The sequence below is a fragment of the Parus major genome, chromosome 1, assembly GCF_001522545.3.
Source record: "Parus major isolate Abel chromosome 1, Parus_major1.1, whole genome shotgun sequence".
Taxonomy (NCBI): domain Eukaryota; kingdom Metazoa; phylum Chordata; class Aves; order Passeriformes; family Paridae; genus Parus; species Parus major.
The window spans coordinates 73310166-73329216 of record NC_031768.1 but is presented as its reverse complement, the minus strand read 5'-3'; the positions used below and the strand labels follow the sequence as shown (position 1 = coordinate 73329216).

Here is a 19051-nt window from a genome sequence, read left to right as displayed (position 1 = left end):
ACTTTACCTGTTTTCCATCTGAAAGTAAACTGGTTGTATTGATTAAGTATTAATTCTTGATCACTGATCTGTATCTTTTATGCAGTTGAAGTTGGTGAAGAGGCTCTTTGCATTCTGGGGTTTGTTTTGTATTTTTGAGTGTTTGGTTTGGTTTTGTTTGTTTGTTTTGTTTTTTCAGGAGATAAGTTGATCGATGAGCTGGCAGTAGTAGCTTTATAAGCTACTACTATATATACTACTACTATACTACAGATATACTGTATCTGACCAAACCAAGTTGAAGACTGTAAATTCATAAAACCAGAAGTGAAGATGGTCAGTCATCTACTCTTCTCACTGTTTTGAGAATTCATTCCATGGTTTTATTAATTTCTGGTACAAGTTTGTACCCTGCCTTTGTGAAGTGTACACTGTATTTCCAAAGCTGACTTACAATTAACCTGGTGTTTGTAAAAATTTAAAAAATTGTATGAAGATTTCTGTATTAGCCTTATAGGTAGTAATTTTTGCTATTAATAGCATCATAATTTACATGTATCTTAATTCTGATTGCTTTTATCTTCCTACAGATGCATCTTGTTGGAATTCTTTAGCAGGTAGAAAAATGGGGGGAAATTATGCTGTATTTCTGTACTATTTCTATAGTGCATTTGCAAAAAGGACTAGAGAATATAGTCTGTTTTCTTATTCTTCATTCCTGCCTCTTCTTAAAACCACTCTTTTATATCTGGTCTGTGGCATTACTGTTCTACAGTGAAAATGCAAAGCAAATTTTTTGCCTCGTCTTTAAAAAAATTTAACAGAAACCCAGTTGTCATTGCAATGGAAAACATGGCATTATGTATTAACGTAAATAGCTCATGCAAAAAATCCAAAGTGCAGATACATATGCACACATGTGAACACACACACTTACCTGCATATGGCATGTTTACTTTCCAGGCTTAATATTGGTGTTTTTTTTCTAGTATCACTTGCTGTTTCCTCTCCTAACTCTTCCTGAAATTTCCAGGGTGTTGTGTGCTTTTAATTTAATGAAGAGACCTAACTTCAGGTTTAGATTTTATTCTTAATTACTAGAATGCAATTTTTGAAAGATTACTCAGTTCATATTCTTAAGGAGCTAACGTACTTAAAAGTTGATTAACAAGGAATGTATTTTAAAATCAGAGCGGGCACTATAATTAATGGTCAACATTAAAAGGAGTTAGTTTGTTATTTTGAAGATCTCTGTCTCCTGACATAGGCAAGTAAGAAATACTTGTAAGTTTATTTCTGAAACTATTTGACAAGGGGGAGATACCTTAAAAATGCAAATTTAAAACCAAATAATTAATTGCTATATGGACTTGTTCCTGTTCTTTCAAAGGAAGTTTTTTATAAATTGTGGCAAGTACACTTGAGGCTTTTTTTTTTTTTTTTAAATCAAAGTAAAAGCAAAAAACATAGCATTTAAACAGAAACTTTCTGCTGCTTCTAGTTTTGTCTCCTTCATATCTCCTGTGTCATGAGAGACATGGGAAAATTGGAGGGGGTTTAGCAAAGGGCCACTAAGATGATTAGAGGGTCAGGGAACTCGACTTACATAGAAATGCTGATGGAGCTGGGCTTGTTGAACCTGAAGAGTTAAAAGTTCTGAAGAGAAGACTCTAATCACAGCCTCCCTGAAATGTAGCTGCAGAGCAGATGTACATAGCTGTCTTCAAGAGTGTGCACAGGAACAGGGCAAAGGCTCAGGTTGCTTTAGGGGAAGTTCTGTCTTTATATAACAAGTCTTTACCATGAGAGCAGCAGGATACTGGACTAGGTTCCCCAGAGAAAGGGTGAAATACTCTGCTTGACAGGGCCCTGGGTAACCCAACATAAGGCTCTGTTTTTCAACAGAAGGTTTTACCAGGTGGTCTCCAAAGGTTCTTTTCAACCTACATTTTCTCCATGGTTCTGTGAATCTGTCTGTCTCTGATACTGAAGCAAATATGGGGTAATGGACTAGGCAGGCTGTGGTACTGCAAGTAACTGTGGAGAATAGTGGTCCTAAGTCCTCTGATCCATTCTTCAGAGAAAAGCAAACATACTGCCTTAAGGAAACAGGGAGGGGGTGCACTTAAGGACAGAGTGCCTGAGCTTTTCAGAGGAGGAGTGTGACAGAGTGGGAGTGGAGGGGAAAGTACTGTGTGAATTTGAACATGAGTGTTGAGAAGGGTAGCTGAACAGTTGAAGAAGCCTAGGACAAGAAAAGGGGTGAACAATGAGGAAGAAATTGTAGGAGCACATGAGTTTGATATGTGCTTGCTGTACTAAATGGCTTAAGCATCAAGTGTGTTCACCACATGTGATAAAGTTGGGATGGCTGGACTGACAGTGCAGGAGCCTTTATATGCCTTTACGTGCTGAAGGTAGCATAATGTGAATAGTCTTGGATGGTTTTCTCTGTTAGTCCTGGGTTATTGAAAGGAGGAGAGCTCTCTGAAACTAATAGAGGACAAAGGGTACACCAGGACATTCTGGAATATTTTGTAGTTTTACTCACAAGAACAGGCTGAAGCATCACCACTGTTGTCTTAAATATTTAAGAAAAGAGAGAAAGGGGAAAAAAATGGATTTGTTAGAGCAGGTATTAATGAATGTAGTTATTTGATTGTAGTATTGTAAAATGGGTCATACAAACACAGAGGTGAAAGAAAATACCTTTCTCCAAGTTCAACAAATTTTGTTCCTATTTTTTATTGCTTCAGGGAAGTTGGATTGTGTAAGTAGATGAATATAGAATTTGCCTCGGTAATTCATCAAAGCATACTTAACATTGTGGTTGCTTTTTTCTTCTACTCCAGAGGGAAGTTAGTCCTGTCCTTAGATTGTTCTGGATTGTTCCATTAGCTTAGTGCTGCAACTTTCAACAAAATTGTCTTAAGATGTTTACTTTAAAATGCAATTCAGGGAGTCTCTGAAATGTCACTTCCTTGTCTTGTGGGATGTTCATGTCAGATAACACTTTGCAGAATGGTTTGGAAATTGTGAGAAAACCTGAATGTGTGCTTTAGTGTAACATTAATTTGTTCAGATCAGTTATTACTGCTGCCAATACCTGTTTTTACTTGCTGCCTAGATACCTGTAGAAGACAACCACTTTATAGAGAAGGCTTAATGCCTTTACCCCTGGTTTAGGATGGGGAATATGAGTATAGAAAAGGAAAGTTCCTTGCTCAGTCAACTCAAAGAATTACTGGCACAACTACAGTTAGAATCTGCATTTTAAGCAATTATTTAGTGAATGGGTTTTTCAAAATAACATGGTATTGGGAGGGAGAAAATGTTTTGGATTAAATATGATTAATGTTTTATTTTTAGTAAGAACATTGAGTTTCCTATCAGAGAAATTGTCTCAATATGTGGAATTGTCTCTATTCAGATTTTTATTATCCCTACTAAAGAAAATAGGTTTTCTGCCATTGTCTCTTTAGCCACCTGTAAGCCCAGTTGGACTTGGATGCTTGCAGGGATACTGATTAACATAGGCTGTGGGTATGTAACAAGGTCCATAGATTTCAATGTACTATAGAAATGCCATTAATCAGTATAACCACACATTGCAATGTCTTCTACAAGGTAAATTTAGACTAGTGGGAAAAAGTGGTGTAGCCCCCAAAGAGCCACTGCAGTGCCACACATCTGTGATTATTTTTAGAAGAAGCTTAAACTTAATCTAAAGATTTGAAGGTTTGGTGGTTTGAGGCTGGGTTTTTTTGGAGGACTTTTTTTCCCTTGGTATATTTCTTAGTTATTATGGGCACCTCTCTACCCCCATTTTTATTCCAGAGTAAATCCAATCCGAATAGTTTAATGTGTATGTGATAAATTCTGCAAGTTTCTACTAGCTTCTACAAGTGCTTAAAAAAGTATTTCTTTTGTATCCCAGCATCCAAGGGTGGGAGGCAGAATAGCTTGATAAATTTTGACAAACAGCATGCTATTTTATAAAATGTTACTAGATGAAGCTGTCAGATGCCAGAGACTGTATATGCTACTTTTGTAGCTGAATATAATTTTTTTATGTTTATATAAAATCGTCATTGGTTAAATACTTTCCCTTTTAGAGAATGCTGAAAATACTGTCCTGAACAATCATCATCTTGCTGCTTTGAGGCTGTATAAATTCAAATTGTGCAGCAGAATTGGTTCATAAATTTTTTTTTTCTTTACGAGTTTTTTCTAGAGTAATAATGTGAGGTAATTCATTTGCTTATTATTAGTATTCCATTAAAATTGATGTAAATATCTCTGTCTAATTTATAGGTAGTAGCTCAATTCCAAATTTCTTTCACATAATGAAGCGACAGTTTACTGAAACGGAGTGGGATGTAATCAAGTCTATGAGTAATGAATGGATGCAGCTGGATATGTTTTATCGGCACTGGGTAATCCTTTTCCTATTTAAAGTCTTCAAATGTTCACATTCTTATACAATTTATTATTTTCATTATAGTAAAAATTTAATCATTTTGTAGCTGCATAGAATCATAGAACAGTTTAGGCTGTTAAGACATCTAAGATCATCAAACCCACCACAAACAAGGTGAAGCATTCATATCTGTATGTGCCACTGAGTAATTTCAGTTGCATGTTTATTTTAATGCAGCAAGTTAGGCTGGGTATAAACTATGCTGATAACTTTTTCTCTCGATAATTTCATCAGTCTACCTTCACATTTAGAGTAGTATAAGTCTTAAATTTATTTTGTCTGCAATGTGTGCTCAGAAGTAATGTTTATAGAAGAGTAAATAGAGTTTAAAAAACACTTTACAGCCAGTATAAATAAAATACATTTTATGTGTCTTTTAGGCCTTAAAAGAAAGCTTCTTAAAGGCCATTGGAGTTGGAATCGGCTTTAATTTGCAAAGAATTGAATTTAATGTGTCTCCATTGCAACTGGAAATAGGGAAGGTGTATAAGGAGACAAAAATGCTTCTGGATGGAGAAAAAGAAGAGGAGTGGACATTTGAGGTAAAGAACATGTTTTCACTAGTGATAAGCAGTCCCAACTCCTTATGGTTGCATTGCATATTTGATTTTTTTCTTTAATTGCAACTTCACATCTTTATTCTGTATAACTCCATTGAGCTTATATTAATCAAATCTTCAGATAGAAATCTGCAGCATTTTTTTTTATGATTGCAAGAACACCCCATAGATGGATTTGTTGTAACGTCTTCTTATTTTTCATGTGCCTGGAATGTATTTCCTGCACTCTGGGAAGGTCATCCTAAGGTAGGCACAAAGTTCACAGAAATATATTCAGGTTTGATTTTTTTAAACAAATCTAAGATTCTAAAGTTCTTCATCAGTTAGTCTAGAATTGTTGGTCTTAATAGTCTGAGTCTTGGATTTTTGTTTTCCTTCTTCAAAGTTATTATTACCACTGAAACATCTATCCTTTCAGATTTGATCAGAAATTATCAGTATCATCTCATGTTTAAAGTTTAAAGGATATGTAGGCAAAGAACTGTTAGGGACGTGGTTTACTGGTAGACCTGGCAGTGCTGGGCTGACAGTTGGACTTGCTGGTGTTAAAGGTGTTTTCCAGCTCAGATGATTCTGATTCATAATAATCTCAAATACTTAATTACCTGAAAAAACAAGATTTAAAAACAAATTGAATCATAATCCTGTTTCTCTATAACCCAGAGGCATGTTTTTTCAACCATTTAAACAAAGCAAAAAATGGAACAAACTGTCAAGTGCACTTTTCAGTGAGATTATTCAGTTTCAAATACATATTTGCATTTTGATAATATCTACATTGTTGGAGACAGCTGTTCCAATATAGCTGTCTAAATGACAAATTTCTGCTGTATGTTTATTTTCTTTAGTATACAAACTACACGTACTCTGTGCATGTGGTATGAAAGAATGACTGTTCCAGTAATGTTTAACTTCAGAGTGTAAGTTTCTTTCTTCACAGTCCATTCCTTTATTCAGCATTCCTATCCACATTTGGTTTTGTGTTACAAGTCTATGCATACTAAATCAGCCCTCTTACTCAATTCCTTTATAGTATAGCAATATCAGTATGTCAAGAAATTCACTAGTTGGAATTACACTGGCAAAGGAAGTTATTGGGAAAGCCTGTGATATGTCTTGTACCAGAATGCTTTCTGTATTACTGCAGTGTGCCATGGCCAAGGGAACATCTACCTGTCTTCAATGAATTCTGGAACTCCTAAGTTTGGTCTTTGATGTGCCTGTGGTTGATTGACAGAAATAGCCTGAAGATGATGATGCAGATAGCTCCTTGTAATACTTCATTGCTTTCTAATTGTTTAAATTTTCCTTATTATTTTGTAATTACTGCTAGAACATTCATGCAGTTTTCATCTGAGGCATGTCTCCAATTCCACACTTGCCCTCCTGCAGCATTATAATCAGGCAGATTCTTGTATTTCAAAGAAAAGGTTTAATATCACGGTTCCTTTAAATACAAGCTCATTTGGGATATAATTTCATTTAAATATCAACATTAATAAAAATTAATAAGTAAAATATTTTTCAGTTGCCAATCTCCAGAAAGCCTAAAATTAAGCACTGCTTTACTTTTTTGACTCTTCCCAAGTTTATTTTAATTTTGTCTGTTTTCTTACTTAGAAAAGTCTTTTATCTCATCAGATTTTTGAAATAACTTTTTAGTTGAAAACAGTAATTTTGAGAAATCTGAAAGAGTCACCCAAAAGCAGACACTGAGTCACCTGTAAGATTACATATTACTGATACAGCCTTTTCCTGTTGTGCCAAGTTTTCTTGAGGGAGCTTTTTCTATCAAATAAAAAAATATAATGACCTCAACTTCTACATTCCAGAACTGACAATGTCTTAGTGAAAGGAAATTATAAAAGAGGCCAAGACTGTTTAAAATTCAATTATCACATATTTTTGATTGATTCATTTCAGTTTTAAAGAGAACCTAATTTACTAAAAATAGAAGGGAGAAATAAAGGGGATTTTATCCATTTAAATTACACAAAATATTCTGAAATCTCCCTCAGAAAGCACCATGTAATATGTAAAGATAAATTTAAATTCATAAAGACCAGGAAAAGTTCCACCACCTTATACTTGTCACAACTAAAAGGTCAAGAGAAATACTAATGAATCAGAATAAATCAAAGTTGACACTATTTAGACACCCTGTAACTGTTCACAGAGCAAAGCTAATTCAAATTGAAGATAGAATTTTCTCAGAACAGTGCAGAAAGGTTTCGCTTATTTCGTTGTAAATACCAAATTAACTACTTTGTTATGTAATTGACAAACTTTTACCAAGGGTTTAGTTTAGCTCGAAGTATCTTTGCCCTCATTCACTCCCTGTATTTTTGGCTTGAATGGAAAGCAGTTGATCAGAAACAGCCTCTTCTTGTTTGATCTTGATGGAAGGATTTAGCTTTAGGGTCTTGTTTTTGCATTTTACTCTAGAGATTGCTATGCAGATTCCCTTCAGCTGTTTTGTAAGGAGGTGGAGGGAAAAAAGCTTCTTTTAAAAGCACCAATTTAATTTTAAGATATATCTGCTATATGTGTTGAATATGCTTTATTCATATAGACAGTACGTGCTTTCTTCATTTTAAAAAGGTGGCTTTGTTTAGTAATAACTAAAAGACAGCTAGCCCAGTGAAGAGTGATAAGTATTTTGTCAGGGTGTTGATTTAGGATGGAGTCATTATGATGATGGTGATGATTATTATTATTATGGGTAATTCTATATGCTTCATTTAGTTCCTTTGAAGAAAATAAACTTGGGCAATTTTCCTAGTTTCATTTCTGGTACAGTTAATTTTCTTCTTAGTAGCTGGCATAGTGCTGTGTTTTGAATTTAGGATGAGAATAATTCTGATAACACACTGAAACAAAGTCAAGGACTCCAGTTTCTCATAGTGCCGTGCCAGTGAGGAGGCTGTGTGGCTTGAGGTGCCTGCTATGGATGAGCTGCCTACTACTATGACAAGAATGAAGTGGTAGTTAATTCTAGTAGAAACAAAATAAGTTGGTTGAAAACAGTTAAGACAAGTTCTGTCCTTTAAAGAGGTTAATATAAGTTGAAAAGATAGCTAGATTAAATAGCTAGGTAGATTTGTAGCAGATCTTATATATGGAAAAATATATTGGCACTGGAACTATCTTGGCACAGGAACAGTGTTCCCAGAGAACATGTGTATGTCCCATCCTGGAAGTGTGTAAGGCTACATTGGATGAGGCCCTGAGAAACCTGGTCTAGTGGGAGGTGTCCCTGTCCAAGGCAGGGGGCTTGGAATGGGATGATCTTTGAGGTCCTTTCCAATGTAAACCATTCTTTGAGATTATGCAAAATAAATTCCTACTTAGTGATTTCCAAAGTGTTAAATGTATTCATGACCCATTCCTTATTGGTCCCTGTTGTGTACAATTGATCAGGAAGAATAGCTGGGTAGCACTTACTGGAATCAATATTAAAGAATTTGAGATGTAAGACATTTCTGTTTTCATACCTACCTCAACATTGTGGGTACAATTATTTTATACAGGAAACACATGATTTATCCTAAACTTCAGTCTGGGATTAAGAATCATCTGGCAGGACTGCTGTTGCACAAATAACTTTTTTTGCATTTTTTCACACCAAATATTTGCTTGGTGTTATTATATTATATGCAAATAGATTACTTCCAGAACATGAATTTCAAAGAGAGATTACCTGGGTCAATTTGAAACATACTTAGTAATTGCTGGTGTGCAACTGTAGTTGGCATCTCTCACCCTCAGTAAGAAAAGTTAATCCTGTTCCATTGTCAGGAATAAATAAGAATAGAAACTTTTATTTCTAAGACTAGCTAATCCAACTGGATTCACTCATCAATCAGTTCTGCTGGCTGGGAAGGTACAGATTCATCCTAAGCTGTTGTTGAGTGAATTCATAATGATTTGAATTCCAGACACATCATTCTGCTCAGTCTTTGAAACGAGATCATTGTAAATCTCAGTGTGCTCTAGTAACACTTTTGTTGTGTGCAGACAAAAACAAATTTTGGTCCATTATATGTTTTCTGGTTTATAGAGAGGAATCTTAACAAAACAAACTCTCTACATGTCCTGGGGTGACTTTATGATGCTTGACACTACACTGAAGGAATTCTGTATGATTGTCCTCTTTTTGTTTAATCATCTATTTCCATTTAAAATACTAATTTTATAAGCTGGTATAGCAATATCTCCAGGGAAGCAAGTTGATTTGCTGTTTTTTATGGTTTCAGTATGTTTTATTAATTCCATTGTTTAAGGTTTTTGCTGGCCACTAGTAAAGGCCAGGAAAGTTGTTCCTTTCTGTACTTCATTTGGATTTATATTGCTCTGAAATAGCAAAGATAGATGAAGGGCATAGTTTATGTTTTATTATAAGATGCTGAAAGCTCTCTTGTGACCACAGAGGATACATGAAATAAATGAAATGGAACATTTTTCATTCACTTTTCATTGGGGAAGATCTCTGCAGGGAAGTTGTATATAAACAGTCACTACCTGTTAAATGCATCTTTGAACTGAAAAAAAAATATTATTTTGCTAACAGTATGTGAAATACTATCTATAATATGATTTTAGGTGCCCATACAAGAAGTAAAATAAATTGACTTCACAAAAAGAAAATTCTGTGCTTGAAGCTGTTTACAGACTTCTGATGACAGGTGTAAACCACTGCTGAATATGCTGCATTGTGCCCTCTGTTCCAATCTGTCTTTGACCTCCTGGACATGCAAGAAAAATAAAAGAAGGGCAGAAAATGGAATGATTAAATAGGGGATATAGAAAAACACAAAACACTGCCACCCCAGAACTATAGAAATGGTTTAGCAATACCTGGTCAAGCATTCATAGTCTTTCTTATTTTTGAGGCAGTTACAGAAAGGTGTGCTCTTAAGTGGTTACCTCTTAGACAGCATTCTTTATGCTTGACTTACTTTCACTTTGCCAGAAACATCCCTCCGACTTTACAGTTGTACTGGTGCTGCACACAACAGGAGCAGCTGCTGCCTTGGCTGAGCTGGGCTGAGTAAATCTGAGCTGAGCAGCTTGGTACCTTATATATATATATATACATACATACATACACGGGGCTGGTTTGGAATCACAGAAATGGTATCCTGGCAACTGAAGCCTTTGAAAATTCTGTATAGTAGATGAACTGTAGAAAAGCCTGATGCACACTGTCACCATTGTTCTAAAAGACGTTTTGCTTAGATTAAAAGGGAAGAAAAATGAGGTGACCAACAACCTGTCAGAGGAAATTGGAGGATATCATGGTGCTTTGTTTATATTATAGTATAGTGCAGTTAGGATATTTCCCAAGGAAGCTAAAATTGGAGATTCAGTCTTATATCCCAGGAGAATATTCTAATGACTTTTTAGTTTTTAGATTAATGGCAATATTGAAATGGATCACTTTACTAGGTAAAATTCTTGTTATTCTTGACTTCTACTTTAGAAAGTGTGCAGAAATTACATGAAAACTTTTGAATAAAGAAGGAGGGAAAATTTTATTTCCTCCCCTTAGGCATTTTTAAAATTTTTAGTACTTTTGAAATTTTTAAAAGTCAATGGAATTATGGCTTGGCTATAGTATAAGCATTATTTAGAAACAGCAGAAGTCTTTGGGGTTCTTTTTCCTGATATTGTTTAGGATACATTTGTAGTCTTTCTAGAAAAAAACACTTTCAAACCAAACTATTAAATAGGTAAAAACTATATTACTAAATATATAGTTACACATCTAAAAATGATGCTTTGTATTTACACATAGCAGTACTCAGACTATGTCAGGAATTTAAAGTTGTGCTCTTACATGCTGTCTGAAGCCAAAAAGAAGAGAGTCATTGTTTTAAATTTACACTGACATGATTGTTTTTCAAAATACTTTCTAGAGGTTCACAGTTCATCTCACTGGAAAAGGATAGCTAAGGTGGTTTATATGCTTTGAGACTTAGAAGGGACTGGTAAAGGAATGCTCAGATCACAAACTTTAATACAAATATCTACAAATGGTGATACAATGGTGATGGTAACCTGTAGTAATCTGTCATCAGCCATTTTAATGTGTCTGCATCATTGAGCTCTCCAACAAAACTGCTAAAAAGTACTATTGCTTTTTGAATGTCATTATTTTAAAGTATTTTGAATGATCTTGTGTTATTGTTCTGAACCATACTCTAAACACTTATGTAGTCTATCCTCTGGAAATGGAGCAAAGAAAATACATTTAAATTTCCATTTTTCATCTTTGCTAGGAAACCCGCTTGGATGACCATCATCATGTTGCAGTGGCGCTTGGGAAACAGGAGGGATTTGTGCAGAAGGATTCTGAGGTAAGGAACTGTGAAGTACTTTCATGTCTTGGTGATCACTTGAATATAAACTTATGCTGTAGCTAAAAGTGTGTCATCTTGCATACAGGGCCGAGAAGAAGGCTTATCTTAGGCACAGTATTAACCAGAACCAAGCAGTATTACTGAAGTGTTTCCTCTAGTTCTGTTGTGCCTGGTTCAGGAAAAGTCTGTGAAGGAGAAATAGTTTCAGAGGACAGCAACAGATAATGTCAAGTCTGTAATGCATGTATTCAATGTGTTCATTCAAGAGAAGATTAAGTGATTTTTGTCACAGCCTGCTAGTACTCATGTGGGAAAGATGGTTTTCACAGAGGGAAATGGAAACAGTGAACCAATCTGGACTGCTAAACTTGTATGACACCTCACCAATTTGATTTTAGTGGGCGACTGTCAGTGTGTGTATCCCAGAGCAGATCCATTGCTCAAACACCATTATGACAAGATAACCCTTGAGACAAACAACAACAACCAACAGATGGGAAAAACAGCAGTGTTAGTCTTCATTCCATGTGGTGTCTCTATTGAGAGAAAGAGAAAAGCTACTTAAAAGCTTTTCATGTTTTTCTGTGTAATTTAAAAAAGACCTCAGTTGTGAAAATAGCAATAAAAGTCAATTTTAAGGGAGTGGCAGACTGACAAGTTGTAGCCAAAACAGCCAGACATTCAGCAAATGAGAGTGTGACAAATTGCCAGATTTTTCTCTGGCTTTCTAGTTCTCATCAATATATATTTTTTTAACAGATAAATAAATATCTGTTATTTAGATACAAAGTTTCTACCAGGAACTAGAAAAAAAAAAAGAGAAAATTAGTATAGGAATGGTTAAAAGCATGAAAGTGTGCATTACTATCTATTATGGTAACAAAGTCTATGTTCATGGATAACAAAGGGAGTCAGACCTTGTAACTAGTATTGGTTAGACTGAGAAAAAGATATATTAAACTCCCTCTGGGGATTTATTGTGAAAAATTGGTGGGCAAATATTTTTAAAGAAATTATGTTCATTCTTTTTGTCAGTTCATACTTAAGTTCCTTGTGGGGTTGCACATTATCCTTCTGACAGGAGTACTGATAACTCTAAATCTGAAGTGAAAAGACGTGGCCATTATTTCAAAAGACAATTACCTAAGTATTCTACAGGAGTCCAGGATTTTAAAGCATTGACCTTCACCATCATGGTCACTTACCTTAAACGTATCATAATAAAAATAGTCATGATATCAAAGGTTATGATGAAAAGTGTTTGAATCAAGAGGAGTCTCAAAGGCTTACTTGTCCACTGACTAAACTTATGATGACCTAAATTTCATTATCTCAGTTCAATGAAGAATGGACATTTTAAGCAGAACAAGATCTCATTCATTCTGAGTAAGGAAATTAAGTGAAAATGTATGTACTGTTGCACTGTGCCTTTTCAGGCTTCCTTCTAACAGGAACATGGAGGAAATGAAAGTTACCTTCTTTTTTTGTAAAACAACCATAAAAAGGATTCTATTTATTACCAAATGTGTCAAAAGAAAAAGTTGTTCATTCTAGCTTAATGTGTGTGTAAATGTTACCCAGTTGTTTCAGGTTGTCAGTGTTTGTGTCTGTTCCCTCTCTGCAATCACAGGAGTAATTCATTATGGCCTGTTTGCAGAACATCTATTTTCAGCTTTCTTCACAAAATGATAGTATGTACCTACAATTCCCAGGAAAGAACCATTGTTATGTCAATGTACTGTAATTAAAAATCTGTAGTGTCAGGAGTCTTATCAAAATGCTAGTGACTGCTATATATGCTTGATTAAACAGAACATATATCTGTGCTCTTAACCTAGATCTAGACATTTATCTGAGGTTAGTCTCCATAAAAGATGGCTGAGTTTAAAATTCTTTAAATAAATAAATCCTGTGTAGGATATAAAGTGTCTTCTGTCTATCACTTGCTATACTTCACAAGAGTTGTGCTGCATTCAGTCAGGGCACATTTCCTTCAGACAAGCACGTGCTGAAGTTCTAACTACATCTGTTAACAACTACTTAGCTCGGAGGCTTGGTTCATATTTGGTATCCATCTGTAATGTCACTTGAATGGCTCTAGGCACCATTCCTGCAGCTTTACCTCTCCAAAATGTCAGATGAACAGAAATGTCTCAACACCATGTCACTTGTGTAAGGACATAAAGGGAGAGGTGACTCAGCCTCTTTTACTTTCACTCTGCATTGACAGCTAAGAGTTTTTCTGTGCTGTTGCAGCAAGCACAAACCATTTTGTTTTCTCTGCATTTATTCCTAATAGTAACCTACTGCTCAAATACTGAATTGGAGAAATTTTGCTTTTTGCCTATTTACTGACCTATCTTCATTAATATGGCAGAAAGGAATAACAAAATCCTCAAAACTGACCTTGGACTGAGTCACCTCCTGCACTTGGATATAAGCAAAAAAGGATCATCCCCTCCACTCTCAAGAGAGTTCCATCTCATTGCATATGAAGTCAGGCAAAAGACCAGAAGGTCTGCATGGATGAACAGGGAGCTTGTAGCCAGTCTTGGACATACAAAGAGAAGCATACAGAGGGAGGGAGCAAGAATGAGTAACATAAGAATACAGAAATACTGTCTGAGCATCCAGGGATGAAGTTAGAAAAGCTAAAACCCAAACAGAATTTAATCTGACCCAGGGATATTCAAAGCAAAACAAGAACCACTTCTGTAAATGCAAAGAAGCCAAATGGAGAGGTTTTGCTCAGCAAGATAAATGTTAAAAGAGGCTGAAGTGCTGAATGCCACCTTTGTATCAGTATTTATTAGCAAGGCTGGCTGTCAGGAATCCCAGGTTGCAGGGATGAAAGAGGAAGAAGGCAGGAGGATGTGACCTTGGAGGAAGAGGGTTAGGTCAAGGACTGTTTGAGCAAACTGGATGGGTGTAAGTCAGTGAATATTTATGGGATACAGCTGGCATTTCAAGGCCCCTCTCAATAATCTTTGGATGATCATGGGGACTGGAAAAAGTGCCCAAAGACTGGAAAAAAACATGGAAGAAGGAGGACCCAGGCAATGGGTCTGACAGCTTCACCATGATTGCTGGAAAGGTGGCAGAACAGCTAATTCTGAAGACTATTTCCAGGCACAGAAAGGACAAGGAAATCATCAGGACTAGTCAGCTTAGCTTCCCCAAAAGAAAATCATGCTTGACCAACTTGGTAAATTTCTGCAATGAAATGACTGGCCTAGTAGATGAGGTTAGAGCAGTGGGTAATTTTCTACCTGTATTTCAGTACCTTCTATCTCTGGCACTGTCTCTCATGAGATCCTTCTAGAACAATGCTGAGTACTGGGTAAGCAGACAGTGAGGTGTATTGGAAACTGGCTCAATGTTTGGGTCAGGTTGTGGTGACAGTGCTGCAAAGTCTGGTTGGAGGCCAGTGCTGTGCCCAGGGGTCAATACTGGGTCCAGTCCTGTGTAACATCTTCATTAATGACCTGGATGATGGTGCAGTGCACTCTCAGCAGGTTTGCTGGTGACACCAGACTGGGAGGAGTGGCTGATACACCAGAGGATTGTACTGCCACAGAGAGAGACCTTGACAGGCTCATCAAAAATGAGTCAGTTTGTCTGATGTACTGAGTAACACCACTGCAGAGGAGCCCTACTGAATTTTATGAAATACTAAACATTAAGAATATGTCACTCTAGCAAATGCCTATTTAGAAGAATCAGCTATATTTATGTTTGATTTATGCAAGCTGTACTATGTGCCCTGCTGTCTGGAAACAATTACATTTGGAGACTGCATACAGCAGGCTGCACAGTAGTGTGCTCAAGGAAAAAAAAAAAAACCAAATATTTTTCTTCTTTAAAAATGTGTTGTTTTTTTTTTCTTGGAGTGATGAAACTAACCTGGAGACTGTGACACTGTCATCTCTAATATCGCAGTCTGCATTTAATTGGATTTAACATGGGGAATTGCAGGTTGATTGTGACCACTTTAGTTTTTAAGTAGCACTTAGGTCTGAGAGAAGCATGCAAAACGTCAGTGACTATTGGTATCAGAAAGAGTACAGATGGGCACACCCAGTGGAATAAATCCTCGCACACTTGTGTCAATTATATCTGCTGAAAAATGAAGTACAATTTGTTTGATGGTGGTCTTTTTCTTTTTTACCGGACTTAAATAGTCATTCTGTCATACTTGCAGCATTCTATAGCCCTTGTTCCATCAATTTTGTGAACTGTGTTTCAACAAAAAACTCGATTTTTCTGTGTGGCTTTGTTACATGATTCTAATAGTTACTGCATAGCCTAAATGAGGGGAAGTGACATTAGTCTCAAATGTAGAATGTTCTCTTTCTTCTTCAGTAAGCAATGTGTAGTTTAAACATGACACAGAACTTTACAGCAAGAAAATTTATATTTATTGATTCATGTTTTGCTAATATGCGTTTTCTTTAGGTCCATTCCATGGAGCCTAACCAACCACAATTTACATTATTGACTTTTGAAGATTTAGTTGCATCTGGTATTCCAGTCGCACCTGAGGATTCTGCATACTGGGACAATTTCTGCTCAAAGCAGGAGTGTCCAGTGAAACAGAGTTCACATTCAAGATAAGACTGTGTATAAGGAAACTTGTCAAAGTTCTTATGCTGTTATCCTGTTTAATTTGAAGTATGGGAATAAGTGCACATATGTAAATTAAACTTATCTTTCCCTATTTAAGTTGACAACCTGATTTTCATGACACTTCATTGGAATTGTAAGGAAGACATGTTTCCTTACTGAAGGAATTCTGAATGAGAAGCCTAAACAAAAATGCCTTTTTGCATCTCCTTGCCTGTGGTTCTTGCACTTCAGTAATTATCCAGGCTAGGAACAGAAAGCTTTGTACAGTAATGTTGTTTATTATTGAACATGTGTTTAGCATATAAAAATGTGTTTCCATACTTACTTATGCTGAAGCTTAAATTATGATACTGCTTTTTCTCTTACAAAAATTATTCATTTATTCTTAGATGGATGAATGAAGTCAGGAAAATTGGTACAAATTCTTATGCTGTTACTGTGTGGTGCAACAGCTGTTTGTACAACACTTGGTGTTTGTGTAATGCCAGGCTGAAAAGGTCTTAGTAGTCTTGGAGCTACATGTGTCCAAAAATAGTTTGAGACAGGGAATTAACTTACAATTATTTCATAGTCTTTTCACTTCTTACCTTTTTTAATTAAAACTTCCTGTATGCAGCTTAGAATTTGTCTTTTAACAGTTCTTTTTTGTATTTTTTTCCCTCAGCAATAGATGCAAGCCAAGCAGCAGTTCAATTTTCCTAGGCTTGCCATTGGCATCAGTCATGGGGGGGAACCCAAAGGAAAAAAGAAAGCTATTTACTTTTTTTTTCCAAATAGTCTTGTAACAGCTGATGACAGAACATTTTAACGCCTAACAGGAAATTAAGGATTCTGGAGATCTGTAGATCTTGAGTGCACATCTAGAATATTTTGTTGTCTTTCAAAACAAATCATGTTTTGTGCCATTACCTCTCTCTCTTCTCTCTAGAAATCATAGATACAATGTGGTCCATCTAAATTTAAGAAAACATACTGAACAGAATGATCTTTGCACAAAAAATAATTACCTTCTGTCCTACAGTTAAACATAGATCTTCATTGAATTTGAGCTTGTGTAAAACTAGGCTGCACCCTGTATTCTGGTGTACACCGTGAAAAGGAAAATCTACTTGTACTGTAACTACTGAATCTATGCTTTATTACAAAGATGAAGAAAAGTTTGCAAGAGAGGACGATTTTTACAACTATTATACAAACATTAGGAGTTCTGCTGTAGATAATTCTGAATTCAAACATGCTGTTAAGCTCTCCTGCTTCCAGTGCTGATGAATATTTTTGTTTCCATTTCTATGACTCTCATCCTACATACTAATCATAGTTTTTAGTGTTTTACTTTTTTTTCCCCTCCAAAACTACAAATCAGTGAAGCAATGATTCTTCCCTCCAGAATCCACAGGGACTAAATTAGATGTTCAGTAACTTCAAACCTGAAGTTTAAAAAAATACAGAATATTTTATATACAAATTCTAAGTCATGTATTTTTTGTCTTTAATAAAAATGAAATTCAACTTTCAATCAATAATTTGCAATCCACAGACGTTCAGTATATGCCAATTAGTCACTGGACCCATCAATTGCAGCTTTGCCTGAGAGTTTGAAATTGCCAACTTTTTTGCTTGGACGGTTAATCAGATTGCAAATATGGGATGAGCTGAATAAAGACATTTCAGGTCTAGATTTTTGTGGATAAGAGGATTAATTTCATATTAGAGATTAGTTATTTTTGCATGGAAGCAGTGTCTCAAGCAAGCAATTTTCTTTCATTGGAGAGAGTTTTAGAAATATTAATGACATAATTTATAATATTGTGCTTGCATGTAAGTAGAAGACAAGCCAATTTTGTTAAATTAGAAAATTGTGCTTGGTTTTCTTGCAAGGAATATGATAGTTTTCAAGACTGTATCTAATTAGAAAGACCTAGAAAAGTTTGTTTTGGTTAGTTTTCCATGAAATAAAATTTTAGTTTAGAGTAGTTCCTAAAGAATTGTCTAGAAACTGCAGTTTCTCATGTTGTGATTTTTTTCTATGTTTTTTAATTACACTGAACTGTTTGAAAAATAGGATTAATCTCTTTTTTAATCTTAATAGCAAGAAGGTTAGGTGATGGTAATGCCTTTTGAAGAGCCACTTGAGACAGGTTGTTTCATGTCAGTGCAAATGGACACAATTGTTACACTTGCTTTTACCTCAGTGGGAAAGAGCAGCTGGATCGTTACAGAATTTTTGGCTAAAAGCATGCTGCTAAAAGGCCAGCAGGACGTTCTGACTCCTTATGAATGTGAATGATCCTTCTTAAAATCAGAAGAAAGTTTTTCTGGGTATCTGTGCTGTGGAGGCACGTACTGAAATAAGTGTTGCTAGTGTGTACAAATAAATTAATGTGATTTCACAGTTCTAAGATTAATTTATTTTTTAATTCACCATCACACTTTTTGCTGATTAAAGGATAATTGGGCCCTTTCTCTACACAAGGCCGTAACACTGACTTGCGTTTCCACTGAATATAGTCTTAATGATCACAGAGTCCCTCTGCCATTTTAGAACAGATCCAGTTTCCCTCACTAGGTCAAGTTGTTGGCCCAGTCCAGGGTAGGTGAGCTGATCTTTGCTGTCTCCCATCACTCTTCTGTCCCAGTTACATCTAAAAGCCTCAGGGCCTTTTGTTTCCTTCTCCAGAGCTCCATTCCTTCATCTGCTTTGTTTTCTAGATACTGTCTTTGACATAATTGTACCATGTGCCTGAGAGTAAGAAGCTGCAAAAACACAGGCTCTGTTCCACATGAGCCTTTCCCAGCAGTGACTGTGGCTGGGTAGACCTTTTCCCTGTGGAACAGCATTGACCTGTCGTCCTGTTTCTCAGATTCTCAGATTTAGGTCTTAGATTAGATCTGCTGTCCTAGGTGGCATATCAACACAGTGTTTCTGGGAAGTATTTAGTAATGGTCTCTGACCAAATAATAAATTTTAAAAGTTTTGGCCGTCAGTGAAAAGATTCTTAAAAGTGAATAGATGTGTTTAAGTTTGGATTTGTTCAAAACTTTTT

At 35.8% G+C, this 19051-nt stretch overlaps 1 protein-coding gene across 4 annotated transcripts in view; it reads left to right on the top strand.

The window, feature by feature from the left end:
* AASDHPPT (aminoadipate-semialdehyde dehydrogenase-phosphopantetheinyl transferase) overlaps positions 1-19051 on the top strand; it is a 36175-nt gene that overhangs the window by 9767 nt on the left and 7357 nt on the right. For 2 of the 4 annotated variants that reach the window (XM_033515880.1, XM_015626965.2), the window contains exons 3-5: positions 4294-4415; positions 4840-5001; positions 11301-11378. In XM_033515880.1, the coding sequence (XP_033371771.1) occupies positions 4294-4415; positions 4840-5001; positions 11301-11378 (362 nt within the window). The other 2 variants (XM_015626968.3, XM_033515881.1) reach the window with 2 other exon arrangements.